General features: G+C 38.8%; 1 protein-coding gene across 2 annotated transcripts in view; it reads right to left on the bottom strand.

Moving 5' to 3' along the window:
- Nucleotides 1–26,701, bottom strand: part of TTC39B (tetratricopeptide repeat domain 39B) — a 75,155-nt gene that overhangs the window by 13,713 nt on the left and 34,741 nt on the right. The window contains exons 2-10 of one of the 2 annotated variants that reach the window (XM_075209844.1): nt 24,195–24,229; nt 13,786–13,890; nt 12,378–12,509; nt 9,872–9,948; nt 7,954–8,021; nt 6,877–6,941; nt 6,635–6,743; nt 1,944–2,009; nt 861–969 (exon numbers count right to left, since the gene is read on the bottom strand). In XM_075209844.1, coding sequence (XP_075065945.1) covers nt 861–969; nt 1,944–2,009; nt 6,635–6,743; nt 6,877–6,941; nt 7,954–8,021; nt 9,872–9,948; nt 12,378–12,509; nt 13,786–13,890; nt 24,195–24,229 — 766 coding nt within the window. Of the gene's footprint in view, nt 1–860; nt 970–1,943; nt 2,010–6,634; nt 6,744–6,876; nt 6,942–7,953; nt 8,022–9,871; nt 9,949–12,377; nt 12,510–13,785; nt 13,891–20,931; nt 21,432–24,194; nt 24,230–26,701 lie in introns of those variants that run through there. The other variant, XM_075209848.1, reaches the window with a different exon arrangement.

The following is a 26,701-nucleotide window of genomic DNA, read 5'->3' on the forward strand; positions in this document are numbered from 1 at the left end:
TGTGGGGAACCTATGCTATGCTAATATAGATGTTTTAAAGCAATTGTTCCCTTCAAACAACCAGCAATATTTTGTAGCTACACAAAAAAAGTTGGTTGGAGTTAAAATCATTTTAATGATATATTCTTTACCGATTTATTTGATGTCCAATAATCAATAACTGAAGGAGAGTTGACATTGCAGAAAAACAACAGCAGATAGCGGGAAGGGGGCGCATATCATGTTTAATACAAGAAAAGGGAAACTTTACCGCCCTCGAACATCACAAAATAATTAAATAACTCCATGTTGTAGATGTGTCTTTATTATATACAATATGTGTGCTGTATAAAATATAATTTTCAACTGTACAGTGGATCCTTGATAAATGGATTTACTCAGTCTGACACTGCTATTAGTACAAAGATATACGTTTTCATGCAATGTTTATAGTAAAACAAACCCTTGTACCCCCCCTCCCCCTCATCTAATGCGGATTACATTCCTCCCTCATTTATAATGAGGGCGGAATGTTCAGTATCATAGGAGGTCGGCATACGACTGGTTGTCGTCTGTGGCACCAAGCACCCCTCCCATTTTAAACTTCTCTCAATGCAGCAGTCCGCAATACATCCCTTTATAGGTTTTATACTACAGTTCCAGGTGCTTTGTTTAGTACTACTATTTCATCTATTGTACAAGATTAACATTAATCTAATTTAAAATGTAGAAGATGTATCAAGAATTTAGGTTTAGGAGCAGAAAAGTAGTAATAATAATAATAATAATAATTTTAAAGCCCAATGTTCAGTTATGTGCATATAACCCAAAAGAAGTGGCTTGGTGGTCATCCCAGTGTTGGCATGTAGTCTTGCACTTACCAAGTATCAGCGAGATGTAAGTATGATAAAAAAGGAGGGTGAGGGCACACAAGATGGCTCTCAAACTAGCTCCAGAAGCTCCTTCTTGCAGCTGGAAAAGGCCCACTTCCTGTCACACACAGTAAAGAACTGTTACCAGGCTGGTATTTACCATGTAACTATGGAAAAGCACGGCTTAGAGGACAGCAATAGAATAGAAATATTTCTACATTCACTTATTTAGTAGAGCCATGCATAGCATCTGCACGTGTGCATATGTGGCATTCAGAATTATAGGGCATTCTCTTTATGTTCATTCATAAAGACTTACAGTAGCACAATCTCTAACCTTATTTAGCCTTGATGGAAACAATTATAAATATGGGTTTTCATTTTATATTACTGTGAATGCTAATGCATTTTGCATTAGCATTCACTTTTTGTTTCAAGGTTATCCTTGAAACTAAATGAGGTGACTTAGTACCATGGGTCCAAATAAATGGCTATGTCTGAACAGCTTTCCTATGCCAGGTTGGACCAAGTATAAATAAGGATCATGTAATTATGCTTCATGAAAACTATGCTGTTTATATACGGCTTCCTGCAATATGGTCAGAGCTGTTCCTCCCATAACACGAGAACCTTGTCTCAGGTAGCAACATTCTAGGGGCATGAGAGACTTCCCCAGGCACTAGTCACTAGCCCACTCTGCAATGGTGCAGGGTAACAGTTTCAAACCACAAGCCTTACTGCTGTCAATACCGTGCTTTGACCGATGGGCGTGAGAAGAGTACAGATTGGAAGTACTCTCCCTCTCCTGTACCTAATCCTCTCAGGATTTAATACACCACAGTTGCTCCTGGTGTGAGTGCCCATGATTATAGCGATGAGGGAGAGATGTCGGTGTACAAGTGTTTCCTCACACAGTCTAGAAGGGGGGTGGAGAACACCCCTGGCTAAGGCTTTTATAAATATTCCCCTACCTTGTAGCTAAGGCCACAGTATTTATGGATGAACTATAATGGGCTAATAAAATACATCCATTATGTTCTAGTTTCCTATGTATGGTTCTGCAATGTAGTAAACAAATATGAAATCGGTTACCCTGTTTCCGGAAAATCCAATGAATTCCAGCAGCCTGAGAATCTTTGACGGTAAGAGAGAAAGCATCTGCAGAAACAAAAAAGGCAGTTGTTATCTGTGGTGGTGAGAGATCACAAAACATATACAGCAAAAAAGCAAAATTGTGGTCCACTGCTAATTAGACCCATTAACCCCTTTGTTGCCTGGTATCTGTACAAAAATTGTACTTTAGGAGGCTCTACCATATTTCACAAATTCACCATTCGTTTTGCAGGGAATCTCAAACTTGTACACAGGAAACATGGTTTGCATAGAAAAAAACCTTTCCTCTTCTAAATGAGGCAACATCTTAAGTACAAGATCAGCAAGGATTTCTGAGCTGTACAAGGTTTTTTTAAATTTTCCTGGAGACTGTCTGAGAAGCAAACTTGTTCTCAATCACGCATAGGTTAACACAAGGACATCGTTCAAAACAAGGAAGTAACACAGCAAAGTACGTTTACATTTTTATTTCTTTGTGGTAGGTTTCTATAAAATGTTGTGGTTTCTATTTTAAAACATTCCCTTATAGTTGTAAGTAGTTTATAAGATCTCTAACAACACTCTGAATACTCCCCGAACTGTTGCAACAGTAGAGAGTATTAACAATTAGATTTTCGGTCCATAGTAATGCGCATTATCGTGAAAAGTGCGCAGTATTGACGGTAATACGATACCACAATAACACAGATTTTCCTTCGCAACCCTATAGGGTACACACGAAAAAGCCACGTTATTGCGGTACACCTTTGCAGCCCATTTTCGGCGCATTACCGCGGACCAGAAACCTAAGTTAGTGCTGAGTAATAGTAATAGTTTTAATTTTAGAGAAAGTATCTCGATTTAGTGTAATGAATTTACAGTCTGCTTGTGTTCCATGATCGGTAATGCTACCGAGTGTACATCTTGTGCTATGTATGCACTTCTGGAAAAATTGTTCAGGAGAGAGAATACATGCAAGATGGGAGAAAGATGTGAGAAGGGTTTGCTGCTCACTAACCAGGCAATGGTGGTGGCCTGTGTTGAAAGGGACAGAGTCATGGGAGAGCAGGATCCTGAGGTAGGTAGGTGGGCAGTGGCAGAACTACAATTGGTGCAACAGGTGCGGTGCACCGGGGCCCATGGCGATAATGGGCCCACTGCACAGGGAACTCACAAGCTGTGGGCTCGGGTTCCCTCCTGCCCACAGCTTGCTAGTTCCGTCTCTGTAGCTGGGCTACAATTAGAATAAGGGGTAGAGTTAAAATAAAGAGTAGAGGAAAAGGTATTTCCCAATTAGACACTCTGCAATAAATATGCTAAGTTGGCTAATATTGGAGGATGTAGGAACCAAGTTCAGTCATTAATAAATCACCATTTCTTAAAATTTGTCACAATTGGTTCAGTGTCTTTCTTTAAAAGGAAAATCGGAACCAGGAAATAAATTCTAGACCTGAGAGCCTGACTTCAGTTGTCGATATATTATTTTGAAGATATTGTGAAATATATTGCAGAAAATTTTTTGATAACAAATGGCCAACTGGGTTGTGAAATTGCAGATGAAAATTAATGTAGATAAATGTAGGATTATAATAACTATGCCACTAACACTTTAAGTGGAATATAATGGGGAAAAACAGATGGGAAAGGACTTTGCAACAGTTACTCAACTTAGTGTTCCAGAGTCTTCCCCTGTAGCAGAGCCCGTGTAGAGGTTGAAGAAAAGAAGAATTAACTTACCAGACCAGCAAGCCAGCACAGGCAAGTCTGTGTTCTTCCTTACAGCCTCCCCAGGCATTGATTGATAGCGAATTTGAACAGATTCGCTGTCGGCCAATCAGTTGACAGGACAACGAGCCAATCAGGGCTCACCTCCTGTCAATTGAATTCTGGTGTCGAGCCAGTCTGTGTTCTCCACGCCATTGCCCTCACCACAGCTTATTTACAGCCGTTGCGTGTGGCACAGTAAGTCAGACGGCGGAGAGAGACCTGAGAGGAGTTCATTAGACAAGTCAATGAGATCAAGTTAGAATACTTGCAGTGAAGCAGTGGTGCAGAGCTCAAGATAGAAGACTCTGGGGCAAGCCAGAACCTCTTACAGGCTTGCACTCTGTTTTCTGACACTTTTGGGCACAAGACCTGTGTAGCATTTACTGGGCACAAGGGCGCTGGACCTGCTAGTTCATTGTAGGGCCCTTATTCCCTGTCTTTGGGTGCATTTATTATTCAGGCTTAGAAGCCTGTGGGACACAGCAGGCTCAGGCATAGCCTGTGACCAATATAATTTCAGCCACTAGGCCTGTGGGGGCAAATTAGGCATTAAGCCTGGCATCAGGTAGGACGTTAGCCCTGTCATTGAGAGACCGCTCCAGTCTGGTCTGCTGCTATTTTGATTGGCTGTTTGGAATTGGGCCATTTCAGTTAGGCTAGTACACTACGCCTAGTGTTAGAGGTTAATGTTGTGCAGCATACTGGTCACCGAGTGTTGTTAGGACCAGGGCACTGCTGCTGTTATTGTTGTGGTCAAAATTGCTCTAGAGTGGGTGGTACATAGAAGTATGGTAGACGACTCTAAATCAGGGCTTGATTTAGAGTCACATGTATCTTTCATTTGTGGTCTTTGTCCTTAGAGGAGGACCAAGGGTATTAACGTGCAAGTGCAGACCCAAAAGAAGCCCGCCCCTTTAGAACCTGCTGCAGCCTGTGGTATTGCTCTACTGCTCGACGATGTTCACTGCATATCTCAGATCGAAAGCACAAATATAACTCCCAGAAGTGGTCAAACATAATGCATAGATTGGCTACAACTCCCACAAAGAGGGTATCCCGTCTAGCAGCAACTAAATCTCATAAGGTCTGACCACATGACAAAGTAATTTTGCCTCACTTTCAGATCATTGGAGCATGGGCAATTCCTACTCAAACTTTTCGTATCAGAGTCAAGCATCAGATTAAGTGTGTTGGATTATACCAAATCTGAACCTCTTATCTCTAGTGTCACGTGTCAAGAGGCCAAGGTGAGTGCTAAATCGTATGTGAAAAACAGTTAATCATATTTAAACAGACCAGTTGGATTTTTATTAACACCCCCTTTCCATCCCCACACATTAAATTAGCTTACTATTTATGCCACCACCAAGGTTAAATGGGAGGAGCTAACACTCAGTCAAGAAGCTTTCAGTTCTCCCTTTATCTAGACGAATCTCTCACATCTTGCTTTAATCAGAGTTATCATAAACCAAATGATCTCTCCTCTGTTTTAGCTATGTAGTGTTCGAATACCAAGCCAAGTCTGACATGTGAATTTGTACAAACACAAAGACCTGAACTTATTAAGTGTAATCTAATATAGAAAATAAATCTACAATGCTTAAGATTAAAAAAAACAAAATTACATACAGAGATAGAATACAATAGTTTCTTGTGAAATATGAGTTTACCTCTACACAACAGGTCATAAAAGTTTCCCTTCATATACTGTACATACCAGGAATGACTCTTCTAAGTATGATATTTGAGAGAATATTTCCTGTGTCCTTATTTCCCTTCATTCAAACTTATCCCAGCTGCTCAGTCTTGTCACCCAGTTGAGATGTCCTGATGTATCACAGAACCACAAATATTGTGATAGGTGTGTTTTTGGATATTATTGAGAACCTTAATGTAACCTTGAAGAAAGGTTCCAAGAGGTTTTTAGCTTTTACGACCGTTGCCATAAATACGTTTTGGGCACTCATCTGTAGCTACACCTCTGGATATCTACCCATAAATACCTCATTGTTAGAGTAGAAGAATTTAGAGACCATTAAAAGAGACATCACCCTTCCAGGTTTAAACCCATGGTTGGACACAGTTCTGCTGAGCCACACCAAGCGAATATTATAAATTAAATTAAACACATATTTGCAGTGTTAAAGGACTAGTAATTAGCTTCCATATGACATCTAGTATAAACTGCAGTTCTCACTAAAACTTCATTATTTACAATGATTCAACAGCATGCTATGTAGTTAGCGATGTTATTGCAAGTACACTTTATCAATGTTTTGGGGTTTAAGGTTAAGATTGCATGTGGAGAAATCATACTGCAAGGGTTATGCAGTGGCAGCAGAATTGCCCAGTGTAGAAAGACAATATGATGTATGCTGCAACTATACATATTGGTACATTTTACTAGTTTTTAACAAAGTTAATAACATTTTAAATTTATCTTTAGAATAATTATTCCATCAAGTGGGTAATTGTAGGACCCATCTAGTGCTGATCACCAACATGCAAAGCTATTTGATATACCAACAGTCCCAGAACATGTTGAACAGCACCATGGTTATAGAGAGCAGAAAATTATTAGGCAATGAACAAGTTTTGCAAAGGAAATATTATAGACTAAGGGGTGTATTGGTCAATAGGCAAATCACTATATTCAACAAAAATTCATGTTTTTGCCAGAACTGGTGATTTTTTTTTTCCTATTTATCAAAGCCCCCAGACTATGGCTGGTAACAGCAATCACTGGTGGCCTTCGGCAAAGCTTCCACATACAAAGCCAGTATCACCAGGGAGTTGAGCGCCACTCAGCTGAACCCACAACCATTAATTGTAAATATTGTCCAATATAAGATTTCCTATGGCTGAAACAGGCAAGATAATCTTGTATAACGCAGGGTCTTATTTAGGGATCTATTTATCCTTACCAGATTGAAGGCTCCAATGCCTAGTTTAACACCTCCTTCAAACTGGTTGTGATTGTCACTTGAGTTCTTGTCATCTTGGGTCATCCCTAATAGAACTTGGTGGCATTCCCTATTGCCAACAAAAACAAAAAAAGTAACTGATGTTAATATACTAAACAAGACACATGGTTTGAGCAACAATAGTTAGTTTTGGAGAATAGAAAAGGAGAAAAATAAATTTACTTTTTGCAAAACATACATACTTGTAGATTTGGTAACTTGTCCTGATTTTGAGCCCACCTTTGATAAAGTTGATCAGGTTTTCATCCTGCAAATAAACCCATTGCATTATTTTTCACCAACATAAAAACATGAAGGCCGTTTCTACAATTATTATAGGCCAAACACCTAATGTAGGATCTTTTGTCAACAAACCTTCATTTTTCATAAATACAATTCATTTTAAAAAAGGGATCTACATATACAGAACATATTTAACTGCAAGAAATAAAACACTATAATTTCTGCAATTTGTATCAGCCACATTGAGACAGTACGGTCATAGAACATAATGGCATGTCCAATATTCTGAACCTGGTGGCTATTCAAAGTAATTCATTCCGTTACTCACCTAGTCCGACAACCTCCATGATCTCATTATCTTTAAATAATACACGTGTACAGTAAGTAATTAGTGTCATAGTTCAGAGCACCACTGTCTGACGGCCCTATTACAAAACAGGGAGAATCCTTGCCAGCAAGATACAGATAGATACCTGATACTATTTCCTTCATGTCAGACAAACAAAGGACACTTTCTGAACTAGGAACCATGAACACACATTGACCTCATTCATCAGACACAGAAACTGGTTATCCTGTGTATTCCAGAATCCATTTCTAAATCTGCCTAGTGCTAGTACATTATAACAGTACAGATTAACATATCATATTAAAAGATAATAACCAGCAATCCTACCAAAGAAAAGTTATCACAATGCATATAATACAAAAATACATGGCCTATAAAGATAGTCCATGCTTAACCATTTTAAAATTAACTAGTGTGTGCACTGTAATATTAATGTAGTGTAAAAACGTAATTTTGCTTAATGGCCGTTATTTCAAAATTATACATTTTTTACATATTCTAAATGCTAGGATTTTTAAATTATTTTTAGTCATAACAGTTCTGCTCAGTATTGCTATAAATGTGTGGCAGGAATTCTTTCAGAAAAAAACCCCAAAATATATATTTCACAGATGCAAATTCTTCCCATCTTGTGCTTACTGAAGAATGGACTAGGTCCATTCAGAGAAGACTAACATTTGTTCTTTACCTGCACAAACGTCAAGGCAGCCTTCTGCAGGAGGCACTCTGCATAGCAGATCTCAGCGTGCATTTCCTCTGAGAAACAAATGGAGAGCAGCAAAGGACAGGGTCAGAAAATGTGAAGAACATGTGATCCAACATCTGCTACCAAACACACAAACACATTAGCTGAAATTAGTTTCTGAGCACTGCAGCCAGAGGATCATTTGAAGAGGGATGGATACATTTTTCTTTTTAAGATTACTGTTCTGATTTGTGCATATACAACAGCTAAATAAACACAGCCCTCCTTTTTGGTATTATCACTGATCGAGACTCCTCATGATGTTGCTATGTTATTCTAGCTAGATATGCTTCTCCTTATTTCAACTAATAAAATCCTAAAACAAAATGTTTTTATTGGGTTTATAACAAGGTCTGCATAATATACAGGGACCTGAGAGGGTGCAACATCTCTTTCAATCAGTGATTGTAAAGTCATTAAGTTATTTGCCGTTATTTATGAAACCAGGAACATGGATGTGACAGATACAAGTAATGGACCCTTTACCATCATAGCCAGAGTCCCTGCACCGGGGCTAATTGGGCTATTTACAATAGAGGTGCAGGCCCTCTCATTTGCAGCCCCACCCCCTTCTACCCTAATGGCCGGTGCTAGTCTTGTTTTTTGTAATTATTTTTCCCCTTGGTCTTGGGGAGTCTGTGCTAGACTGTCAATCAAGAGCAGAATTTATTTTCTAGAAAGGCTCTTTGAACAAGAGGCATGAAGATACTGGTGTGTTTCTGTCAACCTCATTTTAGGATTTAGTGGACAGGGGCATAAGAGACCTCTTTTCTAGTATTGAGCAAGAGTCCGCAGGGATGGCATTTTTGCAACCCTGGGGGGCGGGGGTGGGTGGGGGGGGGGGTCACATTAATTCATTACACAAGGACTGGTAACATATAGGAGCTACTACCCCCCATCTATTAGAGACGGTGCCAAGCCTGGAGCTAATCATTGTAACAGGTCGAAACCACAATGCTGGTTCCCATTATAGTGATAACCATCTCAGGCTGCTTAAGCTCTGGGGCTGGTTTTGTAAGGGATGACAAGGTGTCCTGGTTTTGGGTGTTTATTTTTATTATTCTTGCATTTGTTTTACTTGGCAGCATTGGTCCTGTCTCAATAAAATGATTAGTGGGTCTTCAATATTAGGTTTCCCAACTAATGCAGGACCAACCATGCTTATAAAGACAAAAAAAAACCTTTTTTATATAAAAATACAAAAACACAGTGAACCATCTATTCCACTTTTAATTTACCTAGTAGCCCCAGAACTAGGCAGCCTAGGCTGATTATCCCTAAAACGGGGAATATGTGAGGTTCCTTTATTAAAATAATTTCTGGCTTCCAGTGCAGGGCTGGTGCCTATTAGGAGAGAAGGGGAGAGGTCAAAAACATTGAACTGAGACTAAAAAGTACAATTTTGAGGGGGAAAAAAAACCAAAAAAAACCCAGGCAGTTCTGTATAGGACAGATGCAACCTGCGTCTCCCTCGTCATTGTGGATCTAGCCCATATAATCTCAAAACAGCTGCACCAGTGGTTGTCCTGGACTCAACCTTTACTACATCTCTGCTCCTCCCTCATTGCAGGCAATGCTCGCTACCTAGTACTTCCACTTTCAGACGCCAGGAAATGCAGGAGGGTACTATTAATAGATTTCCGCAAAAATGAGTTTCACCTACTTTTCCGAATTAGTGTAGGCAGCAGAAGCAGCAAGGGGGTTGCAACGGACCTGCCTCTTACAGTCTTTTAAGCTAAAACTACTATTTTTTTTGTGGAAGAATAACAAGTTTAATCATTAGAATAAAGCAAGGAAATTGTGGAAATTTACCCTTTTTTTTATTTTTTAAATCAATAAAGACATTTAATTGAATCATTACCTTCAGATAGTTGTTCCCCTGTATGTTTTGACACTAGATTAGATAAAGACTCCACCACAGAATTTCTCTTCCTGAACCTAGCAAAATCACAAAAAACATTCTTAATGATAAAAAATAAATAGAATGTTTTGCACATCATTGTTTGAAGCTTATATGCAACTAAGGCACAATTTAGACATCTAAAAGCCTTCTCCATACAGAAAAGCATGGAAAACATCTATCATGTCTGGAGAGAAAAAAGTGCAGACGGATTGGCTCTGCAAAAATCCTCCCATCTTCTGAGAGGTGAGTGGACTCTTAGAGGTGCAGGTGAAATGGAGGTGGTCTGAAGTATTTTAGCTGCGCACCATATAGTTTATGACCATAGTAAACTTTTGTTTAAAGCCACCAATGTGGTGAAAACTGGCTGCATACCTCAATTAATATAGGTGTAAGTAGACATACTCTCTGAATACAACTGTATCCAATGCAGTGGGCCGTGTTGTAACGCAAAGCAGCAAAAAATAAAATAAAACTCTGATTACAGAGGTGATGGGCAACAGGCAGCTCTCCGAGCCTGCAACTGTACCCCTCCCCACTACCCGCTGACTGCTCTCGAGAGGGAATGGCTGACTTCTGTGTCACGTGACCTCCAGTGCACAGAGCAGGGAGCTTACGCAGAATATACGGAGGAGAAGGAAGGGAGTGCACATCACTTTTTGCAGGAGATAGGGAGAATGCCTATCTAAGGGTCTCTCCAGTGAAAGCTTCCTTGAAAGCCTATTTTAAAAAAGATGGATGGTAGCATGAGAAATTCAATTAATTTTTTTTTATTATTTAAATAAAATCATTGGGATTATTTTAAGGAATACCTTTTTCCCCCCTGTTTTCTGGGCTCTCAATTCCACTGCGCATACGTGAGCTGTCTATTCCCGGACACTGCCCTAGCAAATTGGTAAGATAAGGTAAGCTTCATTTATCCCAGAGAGTATCGCCAGACAGCAGAGTATCACTCAGCTTCAACAGTGTTAAATTAATTTCATTGATGATTGATTTTCTATGGCTTCAATAAGCATAAATAGAAGATCAGCCTTAACGCTGTATGTTAATAAATAGGCCCTAAATGAGAATGGAGCAAAACTCCAGAGCTTGGAGCTTCTGTAGCTACGCAACTCTTACTGCGAGTTTAAAATTTGGATGTGAAATGAAAAATTATATTAATATTTATATTCAGATAACAATAGTTATACAATCGTATCAAATATACAACATTTAATAATGGTCGCTAAACCTAAAAACCATATTTTTAATTAAAAACTAATAATGGCTCCAGAGCTATTTTGCTGCTATTCAGAAGCTCTGGAGCTGAAACAGGGGTTCGAGAAGCAGGAGGAGAGGGAGTTTGTCTTGACTCTGGAGCCAGCTGTAAGCTGGAGTCAGGGGCTGTAGGAACAAAAAAAATTCTATGGGGGGGGGGGGGGGGGAGAATGGTCAAAAGGCCTAGGGCTACTATAGTGCTATTTATCTCAACTTACAACAGTTGTAACAGTGACTGTAGATATTACAAAGACTCCCATTACTATATTAATTTTTGTTAGTGTTTCAGGGGTTGGCAAAAATGCTATGTATACATTAAGTAAATATTTTTAATATTAATTACCAATTACTACAATAGCTGTTAGAGAGATAGATAAATTCAGTAGTTCATCTTAAAAAATTTACATTTTTCATAGCCATTAACCTAGTTTTCATTCAGATTTCATTGGCAGTCTAATTCATTTGATAGGGAATATTTTTAAATCTATAATCTATGCCTCACTGGTTATGGTATGTGCTATAAATTTAAAATGCTACATCTCATGTTCGTTACTGCACACACCACACGAAATTCAGGGTAAACGTAAAGTGAATAGCCAATTGTTCATCATCAATACAGGTTAGTTATTAAATGTTTATGAACGGAACACTTAGAGTTTTTTAAATAAACAAATCAATCTGTATTAAATTTACACTAGGGCAATCAATATTAAAGAACATTTGGTTGTTATGCTAAGACCATCTATAATTTAAAAAAGTTTCACAAGTTTAGAACAGATAGCATGATTTCAGAAAGTAGCATGAAGGCTTCTTGTATAGAAGTTCATGGGGCGGGGGGGGGCAACTGCCCACTCAGTTCCTACACCCCTGGTTGGAACAAAGCTATTAAAGCCAGTCCAGTGGTGACCACCGTTAGATTTGATGTAAGCTGAGTTAATATGCAGTTATTTATTTTTGAAATCTAGAGCTATATTAACTAATGTTTGATGTATATACATTATAATATAACAATGTAGCCATGCTAGCTTTAAGTTTTATTAAACATAGATCCAATATTTTAAATTGACAAAGACCATTGTAAGAAGGTCTACCTTCACTCTGAGCAAAATATTCATATCATTCAATATTTCCACAGCAGCAAATATTTTTTAAATACATTGTTTTAGCTTAAAAAAATAAAAAAAATACAAAAAAATACAAAACACCGTACCTTTGACACGTCTGTAAAGCCTCTTTCATTGTGCCAATTCCCATCTGGATATCTTGTGGCTCAAATGTCATTGCTGACTGCATAACCAAGATGGTGCTATATCCAAGAGCATGATACATGCTATCTCTAGCCCTGTGGAGGGAAGAAAAAATATTTACATTTGTGCTAATCTGCTATGAAATAGTGTTAATATTTAAAAATAATCCACCAACATCATCATCATCATCATATTATAAAGGCTTGAAAGAGATCATATTTTGTTTGGCTTCTGAGGAAAACGTAGCCATTAGTGTTTTGAAAAATCTATGCCTGTCAAATGGAATTTAGACAGAAGTGTCCATTGCTGTGCCTCACACAACTTCCCTAGCCTCTCCGTTATCTACGTAGCCTCACATTAGCAGCTTACTACATGCTTTCAGGGCAGACCCAACATACATGTAGCACAAATCAAAGCTTAGTAGCACGATTCCTTCAAAGAAAATTCCTACTACCCCATACATGTTATATTTGCACAGATAAGGATTTACCAAAATCAACCTATTTTTTTTCCCCAGCACATACATTTATGTGTAAATACTAAGAGGTCTATTTATCATAGGGAGAAGACCCCTAAATCCGGTGAAAATAAGCGTTTTCACCAGAGATAGGGCTTCTCTCCATTTTCCAAGCCCCGAATAGCTATTGCTGATGATTGCATTTGCCAGGCTGCCTCCTGTGATAGGTTTCCCGTGTTTTGCATGGGAAAGCTATTTAAGAAATAAATTCATGTTTAATAAAGCATTTTTTTAAAATTTACCTTCCAGATCAGTTTATGACCCAGTAATACCAAGTCACACATGCATAGAAGTGACCCTTACTGGCCAGAGAAGAGGTAAGTCTCTGCTTACCGCTGCCAGCCAGTGTTGATTGGGGGCTTAGCATTGCTCAGCAGCCCTAGTGACCTTGTAATGATAAATAGCAGTGATGGAAGATTTTCAATCACCCCAACAAGCTTTTTGTTAAATAGACCCCTAAGGCTCATGTGTTTTAGTATTCAGTAGAAAAGTCCGTGTTTTTACCAATGGCAATCTTTAAGAGTTTGCTTTCCCTATATTATTCAGGCAATAAAATATATATATATATATATATATATATATTAATTTTACTGGTTGAAAGTATGATTATCTATATACATATAGAATGTTATTACTTTGGATACTAAAACATTATCACTGTTATATTTTGTCAGTGGTAATAACTTGGACTTTGTAAACCTTTGTATCTGTGTCAGTTCAAAATAAAACATTTCATTTAGAGATTACAAAGCTATTATGACCTGCATGATACAAAAGGCAAAAAAAACAAATTGAAAAATCATTCGTTTTTTTTTTAAAAAAACCAAAACAAAACAAAAAACAGAAAACCTTACCATGGGCGTAATAATTCAAGAGCTTCTGAAAACTTATTATTTAGAAATAAGTTAAGAGCCATTGTGCATTCCTTCAGTGCATTTCGGAGATCCATCTTGGAGGCCCTAAGGAACAATTCATGCAGATTAGTGAAGAAATGTTATAGTCTACAGCAATGACCTTTTAGGACATGCCAACCATGTACTTGAATAAAGCAAAATCCTCACTTAAATTAAAAAAAATGTAGTCAAGTACATACATTTCAGTTGAAAAACAGATGATTATCTGGTTAGAACAAGCAAAAAACAGCATGACAAAATAAGAAACAAAAAATACAATGGCAATGTAAAAATATTGAGCTATTTAACAGACATGCAATATGAATTTTGGCAGAATGCAATTTTTCCCCTGAAATTCAGCCACAGAGAATAATACCGCATCATCTGGCAGGAGAAGTCTAACAAGCAGGGGGGATTGGCAAGAAACTCACTTGCCCTCTAGTCCTCCAGTTTTTCGAGAAGTGTGTCAGCATAGAAACTAATTGACTTCCTTCTTTGCTACAATGATTGCAATCAGTAAGTAAATAACCATATAGCTTCTATTTATAGAGTCATTTTTCCAAACCAACAGTCCTGTAACACTTCAAGAGCAAATATAGTATTCTTTAGAAGTACCTTTGCTAGCATTTGATTTGCTACCTTTAAATTCCACCACCAGGGGTGCTGAGATAAGGGAGGGGTACGGATTACCAGAGCCCGGTCGTGCCAGGGGGCCCAGGCCCCCATTGCACATTACCAATGTTTTTTTTTTGTTGGTTTGCTTTTTTCCCTTTCGCTAATTTTTTTTTTTCTACTGCGCTTTTTTTTTTTCGTTTCCTGGGAGGGGTGGGGGTTGTCAGGAATGCAGTCTATGCGGCAGAGTCATTCATTCATATACCTGCATAGGCTGTCTAGTCTTGTAGTACAATATTCTATGAATGAATGATGCCCCCGCAGTGAGTACTATGCGCTTTGACAGTCTATGCAGGGACCGCACAGCCTGTCTGCATCCATCTCCGTAATGCAGTGGCTGGATCCTGGTCAGAGTCCCTGTGACATCAGCAGGTCATGCGACTGCTGCAGTCGCATGGTACACAGAACAAGCGAGCTTGCTGGATATCTTCCCATCCCTGTGTAGTGGAGAAAAAGGTAAGAAGGGGTGATGTGATGGGGAGGGGACATGTGTGGTTAAAGCATGTGGGCAGAGGGGGGGCACATGTGAGTAAAGTTGCTGGGCACATGGGGAATATGTGAATAAAGCTGCTGGGCATTTCTGTAATGACAGTGCTACAGGGCTGTATCCCTAGACTACGGGAGCCCTGTAGCACCAAATAATTGTATCATCAAATGAGGATATATTAAATTATTCCTTGCCTTGCGCTTTTCACCTCCTAGGCAACCCCCAATGATATACAGCCCCAATGGTATGGCCACAGCCCTTAGGCGGTGCGCCGCAGCTAAGCGCTGGCAAATAGCTTTTCTTTCTAGTCGACTATAGGGTGCCCCATGAAGTTGCTGTACCGGGGCCCAAAATTTCTCTTGGTGGCCCTGTCCACTACAGAACAACCAATTTTAAATATCTGACCAATTTTGCAGTACCATGAGACACCTATTCCTGCCGAGCAGCTGAGACAAATACTGCAATGGGGAGGGAGGAGTAGGAACATTATTAAATAGCTGAGGGTAAGTACTAAGAAAAGGATAGACTTCCTTCAGTGTTGTAATGAGTGCCTCAGCAATGTGCAGCCTCTGTATATATCAAATGTGTGGCAGTTTACTGAAGTTCATTGGCCCACATGCCTTCAGTAGAGGAAATATCCAAATAGAATTGTGGACTGCTCATCTTGGATTGCTACAGTCCCTTTTCATAGTTTCTGCAGTAGAATGTTATTGTACAAGTGTAGAGGGGACATACCACAGACCACTTGTATTTGCCCCAGGTTAAAAGCCGTCAGCTCTGGCATTTGGAAGCAACTATTCTATTTGGAGTTTATTTTCATTTTTTTCTTCTCTTATGAAAAATCCTATATCCAGTTGCTATGTAACCAGGAGGCATAAAAAGGTCTCTTAAAAGGATCAACACAGGCTCCATGGTTTCCCATTCTGTTACAAAAGCCTGCAATAATTGGAGTTGTTGATTGTCTCTTGGAGTGGTATTGAATTAGAAGAAGACTGCTCCTTCTTGAGCAATGGGTGTCCTGATTGGAAGAGATTTTGGGTCATTCTTTTAGGCATTTGAAGGGGGTGTCCTTCAACATTTTGGTATGGAGTCAAGTAATTTAATTATTGTATGGATTATCTTTCACTTTCACTGCCTGAGTCTGCTATACATTATGTGAGACACTCACAGACTCATGGTGTCAGTCTAACAAACTTTACATCACTAGCTGGAACACCCTAGGGTAAAATTGCAAAGCCTACAATAACCCCAATAGAAATCTAACAGCTACAGTACTTTTGTTACCTTACAATAAACAGAACTGCATAAGTTTCCGTGTAAATATTACTTTAATTGAGTAGTTTATCCTGCATCTCTGCTTGATGCACATAGAATAATTAAATCTAGAATAGTATATTCATTTAGAGTATATGTACATTATAAAGGGGACATTAAAATCATACAGTGTTTTCAATTTGTTATAAATATGTAATTGGCTCCTCCATATGTATCACTGCATCAAACAGTGACTTTAAAACAAGTGAGTGGAGATAGAAAATGCAAGATATATTCACTGGGTACATATATGAAAAGCATGAGGGGCAGAGGCAGGGAGAATACAAGATCTGGGAAGCCTTTTTGAATGAAGGACCTGACGTTTGGGTCAACCAAGCAACTTGTTGATAAAGCAAGGTAATCTTATTTCCAACACTATTTAAAATACACTTTAAAATAACATGATGAAGTTCCAGGCACTTGGAGACTGACATGTATTTAGCAAATTGAGTTATTTACCAGGCTCTAATAGGCTGTGGAGCCTTCTAAATGGTTTTCAATAAGTACTTTGTTTAGAAGTTTGATTGCCTGCCATTCTGCAACGTTGTAGTTCTATGAAAATAATTTGCAAACACATAAAATCTGTGTCATCACTTGGCTCTTAGGTTGTATGTACAGTAGATATTTGATCGGTGTTTGTTCGTTTTCATGCTGATGTTGTGTTACACAAAAGAAGGAAATCATTACGTTACAGGGAGGAAGGAATTCTGAAAGACCATAAAGGTCATCCATGTCATCAATGCCACTTCTGAAGGATCATATTTCCCAAATTAGTTTCAAGATAAAATACAAGTTATGATAATGCTTATTAGTTTACAATGTAATAAAGACTTATACTGTCTTTCCATTAGACCATAGGAGGATACAACCATAGGTACAGCACAACTTATGCCAAAGTGACACTTGCCATTTGACCTCAAGGTCAACGTATGACTCTTTGCACAGACACACATCTTCTAAACCACCTCATCCAGACAACTCTAGATGAATAAAAAATGAGAATAGTAACAGCAGTTCTAAAATGTAATGTTAACAGTTCATTATTACTATTCAATATATATATTTATCAGAGGGTGAAAGAACAGCTATTGCTGGCTGTAGACCCTGGCAGCATTTCGCTCTCTTTCCCAGGTGACAGCTTTGTGAAGCCTGTTCCACAAGGAACTCCGCAGTAAATGTTACACAATAACTGTTCTGCTATTTCCATCTCAGGGTGGCAAACACAAAAGCAAATTAATGAAAAATGCTTTTTAATAAACTTTTTCCCCCCCAATAGTTTTACAATGATTATTATTATTATTTTAATCTCTTTAAAACTACAGTATTTCTTTTCACTAAGTGGACCTGAAAGCAAAAGTCTAAGAGTAGAATTCCACTGAACATGTGCGAACTGGCCAGGCTGCTCGCCCATACGCGTATTGACAGATTGTCCTGGTGAAGTGGCGAGTTAACCCTTACTGCTCTGGGCCAGTATCATTGCAGCAGCTGATTATCACTCAGCTGCCTCGGCAAGATTTTATTGGTAAATTGTGGCAGTGACAGATTAAAGAAAAAAAATTTTTGGACGCTTTTAATAGGCCATTGTGTTAAATCATCAATATAACAAAATGCATGCCAATAATTATAAGCTAAATTACTAATCTTTTTATTCCTTTTTTTTATATTATATTAATAATCCTTTTAGAACACAATAATGACCTGACTGGGTTAAAGCAACCCATCCAGCCAGGGCATTATTGGCCAGTAATGCCCCATTCTGAAGGGATTGTTACTTGGGTAATGCACATGTTGGGAAGCAGAGGATATGTTGAACAGTCCAATGCACTCCTAAAACAGTAATAATTTCAAGATATCTTAGATGTAGAGTTTTAGAAATTTAACTAAATTCAAGGATTTTAATACTGAACCTTTACAAAATCCTGAATTCTAACTATTTCTTTAAACTAGAGAGTTCTTTAAGGAGAGAAGCTGTAACAGATTTACATTTCATGATTGGTGATTTATGTTCGTGTTTCCCGGTTTATCCTAGCAGTTAATACACTGCTAAGAGATCAGCAATTAATCCCACATCTGGTTCATCAAAATAGTCCAAACTACAATAAATAAAATCAGGGCAGCTTAATGCCACAGAGTTACATTTAAAAATCTGTATTTCATAAAGTGTGCAAAATGCAATAAGACCTTTGGCTTTTTTGCAACTAGCACTCATAGGGCTCTATTTATCAAATGGAGAAAAGCCCTATCTCTGAAAGGAAAAGGTGATTCGGGTGGAGATAGGGTGCTTCCAATCTAAGGGTCATTACCAGCGAAACAATGCAAAACCTATTTAACAGGGATTGTGGCAGTAATCCTTCTGATATTGCAACCTCTGGATGGCAAAAGCAGGAAATAGACCAATGATTTTTATATATGAAATAGATATGTTTGTCCGGTTATGCATTCGGACACCCTTGCATGCATTGGAATGAAACCAACGCATAGTTGGATCCTGGCCAGGTTTTAGTGGGGTAGGGTCTCGGTTGGACCTCACGTTGCTGTATGTTGGGCAGAACTTTGACCCGGATAGCCTGTTCTGAGGCTTCCACTGGATGGATTTGGACAGACACTTCACAAAGATCCCAGAAAACATACTAGGGGTTTGGGGTCCCGGTTGGCTCTCCCGCTGGGGTACGTTGGGCAGAACTTTGACACAGGGAGCCTATTCTGCGCCTTCCACTGAATGGATTTGGATGACATCTTAGCTGCTAATTATTTTTAAAATATTAACCGCTACATCAAACTCATTGATAACTTAATAATTTAAAGATTTAAACCTGAGCAATGCCAGGTACTTCAGCTAATTACAATCAAATTCTATTGGTCCTATGTGGATCAAGGTAGTATCTAGAAGAGTATAAAAAAGAAACAGAAGGTGCCTAATGCGGCCATAACACCAAACCACAATTAAAAACCACCAATGTCCAGGATCTGAAAGAGGAATTGAATGTGTTTGCAGCATATGTACTTTCCTTTACGCCCAAACTCTGATTTGAACACAGGGTGCCCTACTTCATTCTCAAAATATATCACTGCAGTGACAGAAGTTGATTTTGGTGCCTGGGTTTGAAATAGGAAATTTTTGCAGCATATGTGTCCTAAGTTTCCAATCCTCAATTTTGAATGAAAATTTAACATTTCACAGAGTGCCTAATTCTGCTTTAAAGTTTGGAGTTCTCTTCAGAAAGAAACTGGGAATATTCTCCAGATATAGTCAGATAAGCCTGATTTATGTTGTACACATTTGGTACAAGGCTAATATAAATATACATTTAATATTTTTTTTATAGTTTTTGAACAAGTGTAAGTCTGCGCATTCAGTTCACCTGTGTGATCATAGCCCGGTCACACATGTATATATTGCCTGTGATTGGCTGGGGGGGGGGGAAATCGCTAATGTGTTATCGCCGTCACTTAACAAAATAGTCACATAGGCAGCCGAGACTGTCAGCTGTCCCGGCGACACTGGCTGGGAGTAGCGATACTTAACTTACCACTTTACCGTGCCAGTGTCTTGTATACATTTTTGCTGGAGATATGTATTTTTCGCCATTTAATAAATTGAGCACCTATGTGAGGTGTAAACCTCCCCTGCATAGGAAAGGGTTAATTTGGTGAGCACTGAGTTTTATCCTGCTGTTACCTGCTCCTAGCAATCTGATACAGCATACACAGATCATGCCGCTTTCCCCACAGCGCATGCTCTCTGTATTATCAAGTAACTTCTCCACATCACATCTCCCTCACAATGAATGTTATCCATCCTTATTTATAATATGGTTAAGTGAAAAATAATGCAAATATAATTAAGCAAAAGGATTAAGACACATTCAGAAAAGGCACATCTGAGATACGATATTGAATGTGAAGATGTGGCTGCTGCTGACTCAGTACATAGAAAACCAGGCATATTCCTCTCCCCAACACTGCATAACGTTAACGCTGGACAGTTTGCATCAACCAATGTTTTGCAATTCGCCAATTTTACTTTCTTTAATAATTACTTTTCTTAGTAAAGATGCTAATCTTCCATTCCCTTTTGGTGGACACCAAAAACCAGCAGCTGTTTTTACAGAGAAGATTTCTGCTACGTCAGATTGAAATCACATTTTTCCTCCCACCCCTAGTAAGCAAGTCTATGCAAGTTGATGCATGCACAATAATAAGAGGTCCCTGGTGAGGCTGCAAGCAGAGGGAGGGTATATGGAGGAGACGCAGATGCTCTGCATGACCTCCCAGTCACAGTAGTGTGAAAATAATTTTGTAAAGCATGATGCATCCTGACTTCTTTTAGAAGCAGAACAATGTAATGACACATAACATAGGCAGGTTTTGTCAAGGATTACAGAGCATGAGAAATGTAGTGTTGGGTGAGAGGCTGCAAGTAACCTGAGTAGCAGAGACAAACATAAGTATAAAAATAAATAAAATAAAAACAGCCATGTCATTCTGCAATGGTTTTCTAGAACGTAATTACATTCATTTCATTCCAGGCATTTCCAAGGTGAAATGTGAAGGTGAAGAGGCAGATGTACATTATAGGAGTTATTTTCAATTTATGACAATTGTGGCAATGCAGAATCCAGTACTATACTTACAAGAAGAAAAGCGATTTCACAATGCAGCTGAATCCTGCTTGCTCAGGTCTCCCTCTGTACCAAAAGGGATATAAACCACTGACACCAGGATATGTATATTATGTAAATATACATATATAAATCCATATACTTGTATGCCCAGGTACGAATTGGGCAGTTATAAATTAGTCATGAAGAAGAAATGAATAAGTAAAATTCACAGGGTAGCAGCTGGCTTGGCAGGGGATCCCCATCACAGCATTTGAAACAAATGTCAACTGAAATAGCAGCAGGTCGATGCTGGTACACTGGATGATGCTCTTTCGTCTTTGCTCAGGAGGGATGCTGGGAGATTTCACCAGTCTGTGATGCAGCCTAATTCTAATCCATCACTCCAACTACAGGGCAAACTGAGCGCGCACACACAATATATTGGTGCCTAGATATCTGCAGTACTCGTACACTGAGATACCAAAAGGGATAATGTAGGTTAATCCATTCACTCTGTGAGTGATGTGACGAAAGCAGATTGTATCCATATGTTATGAAGCTGTATGTTAATGAGCAGGAAATAATCAATGTGAAAGGTCCCAGGCTTGTCATCTCATATGATGAAACAAGAAGCATATGAACAAACTGGTTGTAGAGTTTGTTTTGATACACAACATGCACTGTGATGACTGATTGAGAGGGAGAGGATGCAATAAAAGAGACAATACACAGACACAACGAAAGAAGAAGAAAAAAAAAAAAGAGAAAGAGAAAAACAAACAGACGGGAGGGGAAAAATAAAGCCAGACAGAAAAAGTGAAAGTGTGAGAAAGTGTGGAAGAAAGAAAAAGAAAGAAGAAGAGTCATGTAAAAAAGTGCTCCCTCTTTCACAAAGTCCTAAAGTGTGATAAATATCTTTAATGATAGAGTAAAATCTGATATGGGTTATTTATCACAATTCATTCAATAAACCAACATAAAGAAGCTATATGTGAAAAAGTTGGTACACCCTATAATTCAGTAGGATGTGCTTCCACTGGGTGGAATTTCCTCAATACGCTAGTCTTCAAGCTTCAAGTGTTCTCTAAAAACCCCCCTCTTCAGACAAGGCTTATTCATTTCTGCAACAATCCTATTAACTTCCCAAGGGTACCCACCCTTTTCCACAGTTCACACAAGACTGACCAACATTGATGTGTGACTGGATGATATAGCCCACCAAGAACTTTTTACGTTTGCAATCTGGCTGGGCAAATATTAAACATGTAGCACTTACCCTCATGTGTCAAACTCGTATTGTCCTATAGATTTTAAGCTTGCAAGCCGGGTCTCTTATCCCTCTGTCTGTAATACCCAGTCTCTTTTTATTAATAGGTTAGTTCCCAATTGTAATGCACTATGGAATATGCTGGTGCTATATAAATAAATGTTCGTGAATTATAATAAATAGAGTACATTTTTAAAGTTTAGGGTTTCATTCTGATGCATCCTATCCTGTACTGCAATGATTTTGTGGGATAGAAGGGGCTATCACCTGGCTACCTTTCCAGGAAATTCACACTTGTTCAATCTTTTTTTGATAGTAGAGTTATGAGCTTTAACATTTTCCATGTTAACAGGGGCTTTTAGAACCCTGGATGCAGTTTTTGGGTTCCTTGCAATATCTCTGAGCATCATACAACGTAATCTTACAGTGAATTTGCTGGGACACCCACTCCTGGGCAGATCTGAAAAGGCCTCAAATAGTCTCAATTTATAAATATCTCTCATTGTACAATGGTGTCATTCAAATGGTTTAGAAATGGCATTCTAACCATTTCTCATGAGACTCAACAATTATTTATCGGAGATCATAGATTGTTTTAACATCATACCAAGGAGAATAGAAGACAGGAAAATCAAGGTTCATCATATCTAATAAATGCATATAAACTAGTTAAATCTACTTATTTATTATGTTGTACAGTTTTTACAATTTTGCTTCAAAAGACTGACTGGGACTTTTTGGGTCAAGTGATAATACAATTTTTTATATACACTATGCCATAAATCTATTATTATGTGCATAGCTTGCTGTACACGTGTGTAAAATGCAAGAGTTCCCTGCCCATCCAGGAACATCATGGCTGTGCATAGAGCCAAAACAGGCAGATCATACTAATATACTGTATTATTACTAATATACTGTATATGTGGAACTACTTATCCCATCATACGCCTAAGCACTGTGTCCTAGGAGCAGCAGCAAAAGCTTCCAATTAAAACCTGGTTCCAAAAGAATACTCACCTGGTGGTCTGTACTTCAGGTGCGTTCCCTGACATTTTGCACATGCCCACTGCTGCTCTGCTCGCTCCTTTTTATAATTATTAAAAAGGCCAAAACAAAAACCAGGCAGGAGAAAGAAGAATGCGGCAGATACTGCTGCAAATCACCTTGCTCCTTCTGATCTAGTCTTTTTTCTAACAGGTAGCATTTCATTGGTGAAGTGGGAGCAGCCAGGAGCGAGCTGAATACTCCACTCAAAACTTAACTCAACTTTCAGCTTTGTGTGGAATTATCCATTATCTTCTACTTATCTGCCTTTTTATTTGAAAAACAAACTTCAAAACTCGCCTATAAAAAAACAAAAAACAAAAAGGAACCAACCCTTAAAGTTACAGTCACATGCCTCCTGTACCTGCATTTGTCTACGCAAGAACTCAGCACTGGCTTACCTAAAATAGCAGGGAGTACGAGTGTAATACTTGTCAAACGAGAGCACAGACAATGTAAATACTATCAAGTGTGCCAAATTTCTTTGCCTAAAACGTCTCTAGTATTGCAAAGTGTTCACATTTGTTCTGCCAGCTTCACTACACAACACTTGTCTATAGTGACGCTATTCCACACAGTTTTCAACATACGCTCAAGGTTATAGCCAACAATGCAGAGAACATAGTCTAGAGAACTGGCACATAAAGTACAAATGATGTAAAGGAAACAGAAAAAATTACTTTATGCAATACTTTGTTAGCCATTACTAATTTTCAAGGCAGCTACCATTTACGGGTACAAATCGGTAGATTACGCATATCACAGTGCGATATCAGGGTGTGTTTTTGTTTTAGTTTTTTAGGAGAAAGTCCAAAATAATTGCATTTAATTTAAGCATATGCCCCAATACTTGAGAAACACCACATAATAAATTTCAAAAGTGTATCTATTGTAGTGTCACACAACGGAGTAGGAGGATGGTTATAACAATGTTTTTGTTTAATATGATATAAAAAAAAAACAACTGTTGATTACTTACACTGGTATACTTTCATATGCATCTTCAAAATTTTCCTGAAAGAAATAAAAGAAACAATGTTTCTTGAAAGATGTGTTCAATCAATGCATAAAAATGTGTGAATTGTGTAGCCCTGGCAAGCGTAGATCTTTGTGATCATATAAAAGAATACGAGAAGCAGTTATTGTTTAATGCAACTAGATATTTTTCTTACAAATATAGTAGGGACTAAAACCTGTATTAGAAAAAAAACAAAAACAAAAAAAACACTCTACAATGTTTAACAGCGTAGTTAATATGGAGGAGCAATTTATAGGTAAAATAAACCACTGAGGGCAGAAAATAAGACTATTTCACACTTGGACTACTGGAAGATAATCACGTATCTTCTTTACATGGCTTTAGCTATTAATGGGTCCTTACAATAGAGACATAGCAATTCACCAGAAATTAAATTAGTAGCATGGGCAACATTGTAAAACATTCACATAAAACAAGTAGGCACTTGTGAGGAAACAAGGTATTAAAAGTAACAGTCTGCACCTGGTATCTTAAAGTGTGGACTATAAAAACATACTTTTTCTAGCCCTCTGGTTCCCCATATTTGTCAATCGTATTTACACTTGTATATATTGTATTTTTTAAAAAGGTAATATGTCAGGCAGCATGGCTTTCTTATTTTGAGAGACTAGTCTATTGTTTCAGCATAGGCAAAAGGATTGTTGTACATTCATACATGAATGTTGGACATCACACCTTTTCCCTATCATGTGTTAAGTTAGAGGAAAGGTCCACAGATAGAGTTATTTGTTTAATTACAGAGGACTACATTTTGTATTTAAAACATACTTGCCAACTCTCCCGGACACTCCCGCATTTTGCGAGAGTCTCCCGGACTCCCGGGAGAGTGTGTCAATCTCCCGGATTCTGCCCACTTCACTAGGAAGAATTAGGTCCCAAACGCCGCGATTCCCGCTGAATCGCTGTGTTTGGCCCCGCCCCCCACTGTCAAATGACGCGTTTGCGTCATTACTTCACAGGGGGCAGGGCCAAAATGCCGCAATTTATTTATTTTATTTTTTTTGGGGGGGGGGGGCGCCCCCTCACGCCCACCTCCACTGGCAGGCTCCCGGAAGAGAGCTGAAGAAAGTTGGTAAGTATGATTTAAAATGTAATGTGATCTCTCCTGTTTAAACAAACTCTGCTTTGTAGCCATAGAGCAATATCAGTCCCTAAATGTATCAAGAGAGAATCATCTGCTATCTGTGAAATGTTAAACACAGAAAAGGACCAATTAGACAGGTCCTGGGACGCCACAAAAAGTTACTCCTGCCTTTAAAAGATAGCTCATAAAAACAGAAAATTGGCATTCACTACCCAGTGATAGCTGAAGTCAGGCTGGCGTTGAGGCTTTAGTCTCTGTCAGGTGACAGAGAAGAGACAAACTGTCCCTGGAGTACTGCCTTTGTCATGACCTTTTACTCCAGGCCTTTGGGAGCTGTAGGTTCAACAAAAGTGGAGTGACAGTGACCCAGGACCGCTGCCTTGCTGGTAGTCTTAAAAGGGAGAGGTTCTGTGTCCCAGGAACATTTTGGATTGACAGCACCCCCCCCCCCCCCCCCCCCCGAGATTGGCTAGGGAACTGGTGAGATGTTTTTAGTTTATATACCTTGTATGTTTTCTGTATCAGACTGTAGTGCTGTGTGTTGCATGTTATAATTTAAATATTATTATTGCTGTTTGGTGCTACCATTTTGCTAAATAAACTTCTTTTTTTATTCCTGATATTTGCTTGGGCGATATTGAACCTAGTATATGTATCGGCCAGGCCATCTCTGCGGCACAGAGCGACACATTAAGCCCGGTATCGTCACATGGTACTGCGTGTTTGGTACGCGATCGATGAGCCCCATAGCAAAATGTGGACTATCAGGAACGCTGGACGATGCAGTCCATCCTTCCACAACCTCAACATTGCTCTTTTGAACATAAGCGGGGTCTTTTCCAGTGAAACCCTGTGCCGGTCCTAACTGCACAGGCTCTGAGATGATAGTAGATACAGGCAGTGTCAGACCTACAGCCGTTGCAAGGTGTGTAAGGTGGCTATGGGCCCCACTCACCGCTGGGCCCCCTGCAGCAGCGGTAGCTCTGACACTGATGCACTGTAATTTCTCTGCTCATAATTACTTATATCAACACCAAAATGTATTATATTTTATTTCTGTGTTTAAAACATTGACACACAAACAGAGCATTTCTGCTTTCTAGTAGTTATAAAGCAGCCACGGTTGTTTTCCATGTCTGGCAAATGTACTGTTACAGATCTACCAAAGAACAGATTTCACCATAGGCAATATCTTGCACTAACAGAAACCAACCTTCACAAAAAGCCTGGTTCTACTGTATAAATAACTGCAGAAGAGAGGAATCAGAGGATTGTTTTCATTTGAGATGGTAATTGCAGTATAGACTCTACAACACATTTGTTTTCAAACAAAAGCTGCCATGTCATATTCCCATAAAACAGA

The sequence above is a fragment of the Mixophyes fleayi genome, chromosome 1 (genome assembly GCF_038048845.1).
Source record: "Mixophyes fleayi isolate aMixFle1 chromosome 1, aMixFle1.hap1, whole genome shotgun sequence".
In the NCBI taxonomy this organism is placed as follows: Eukaryota; Metazoa; Chordata; class Amphibia; order Anura; family Limnodynastidae; genus Mixophyes; species Mixophyes fleayi.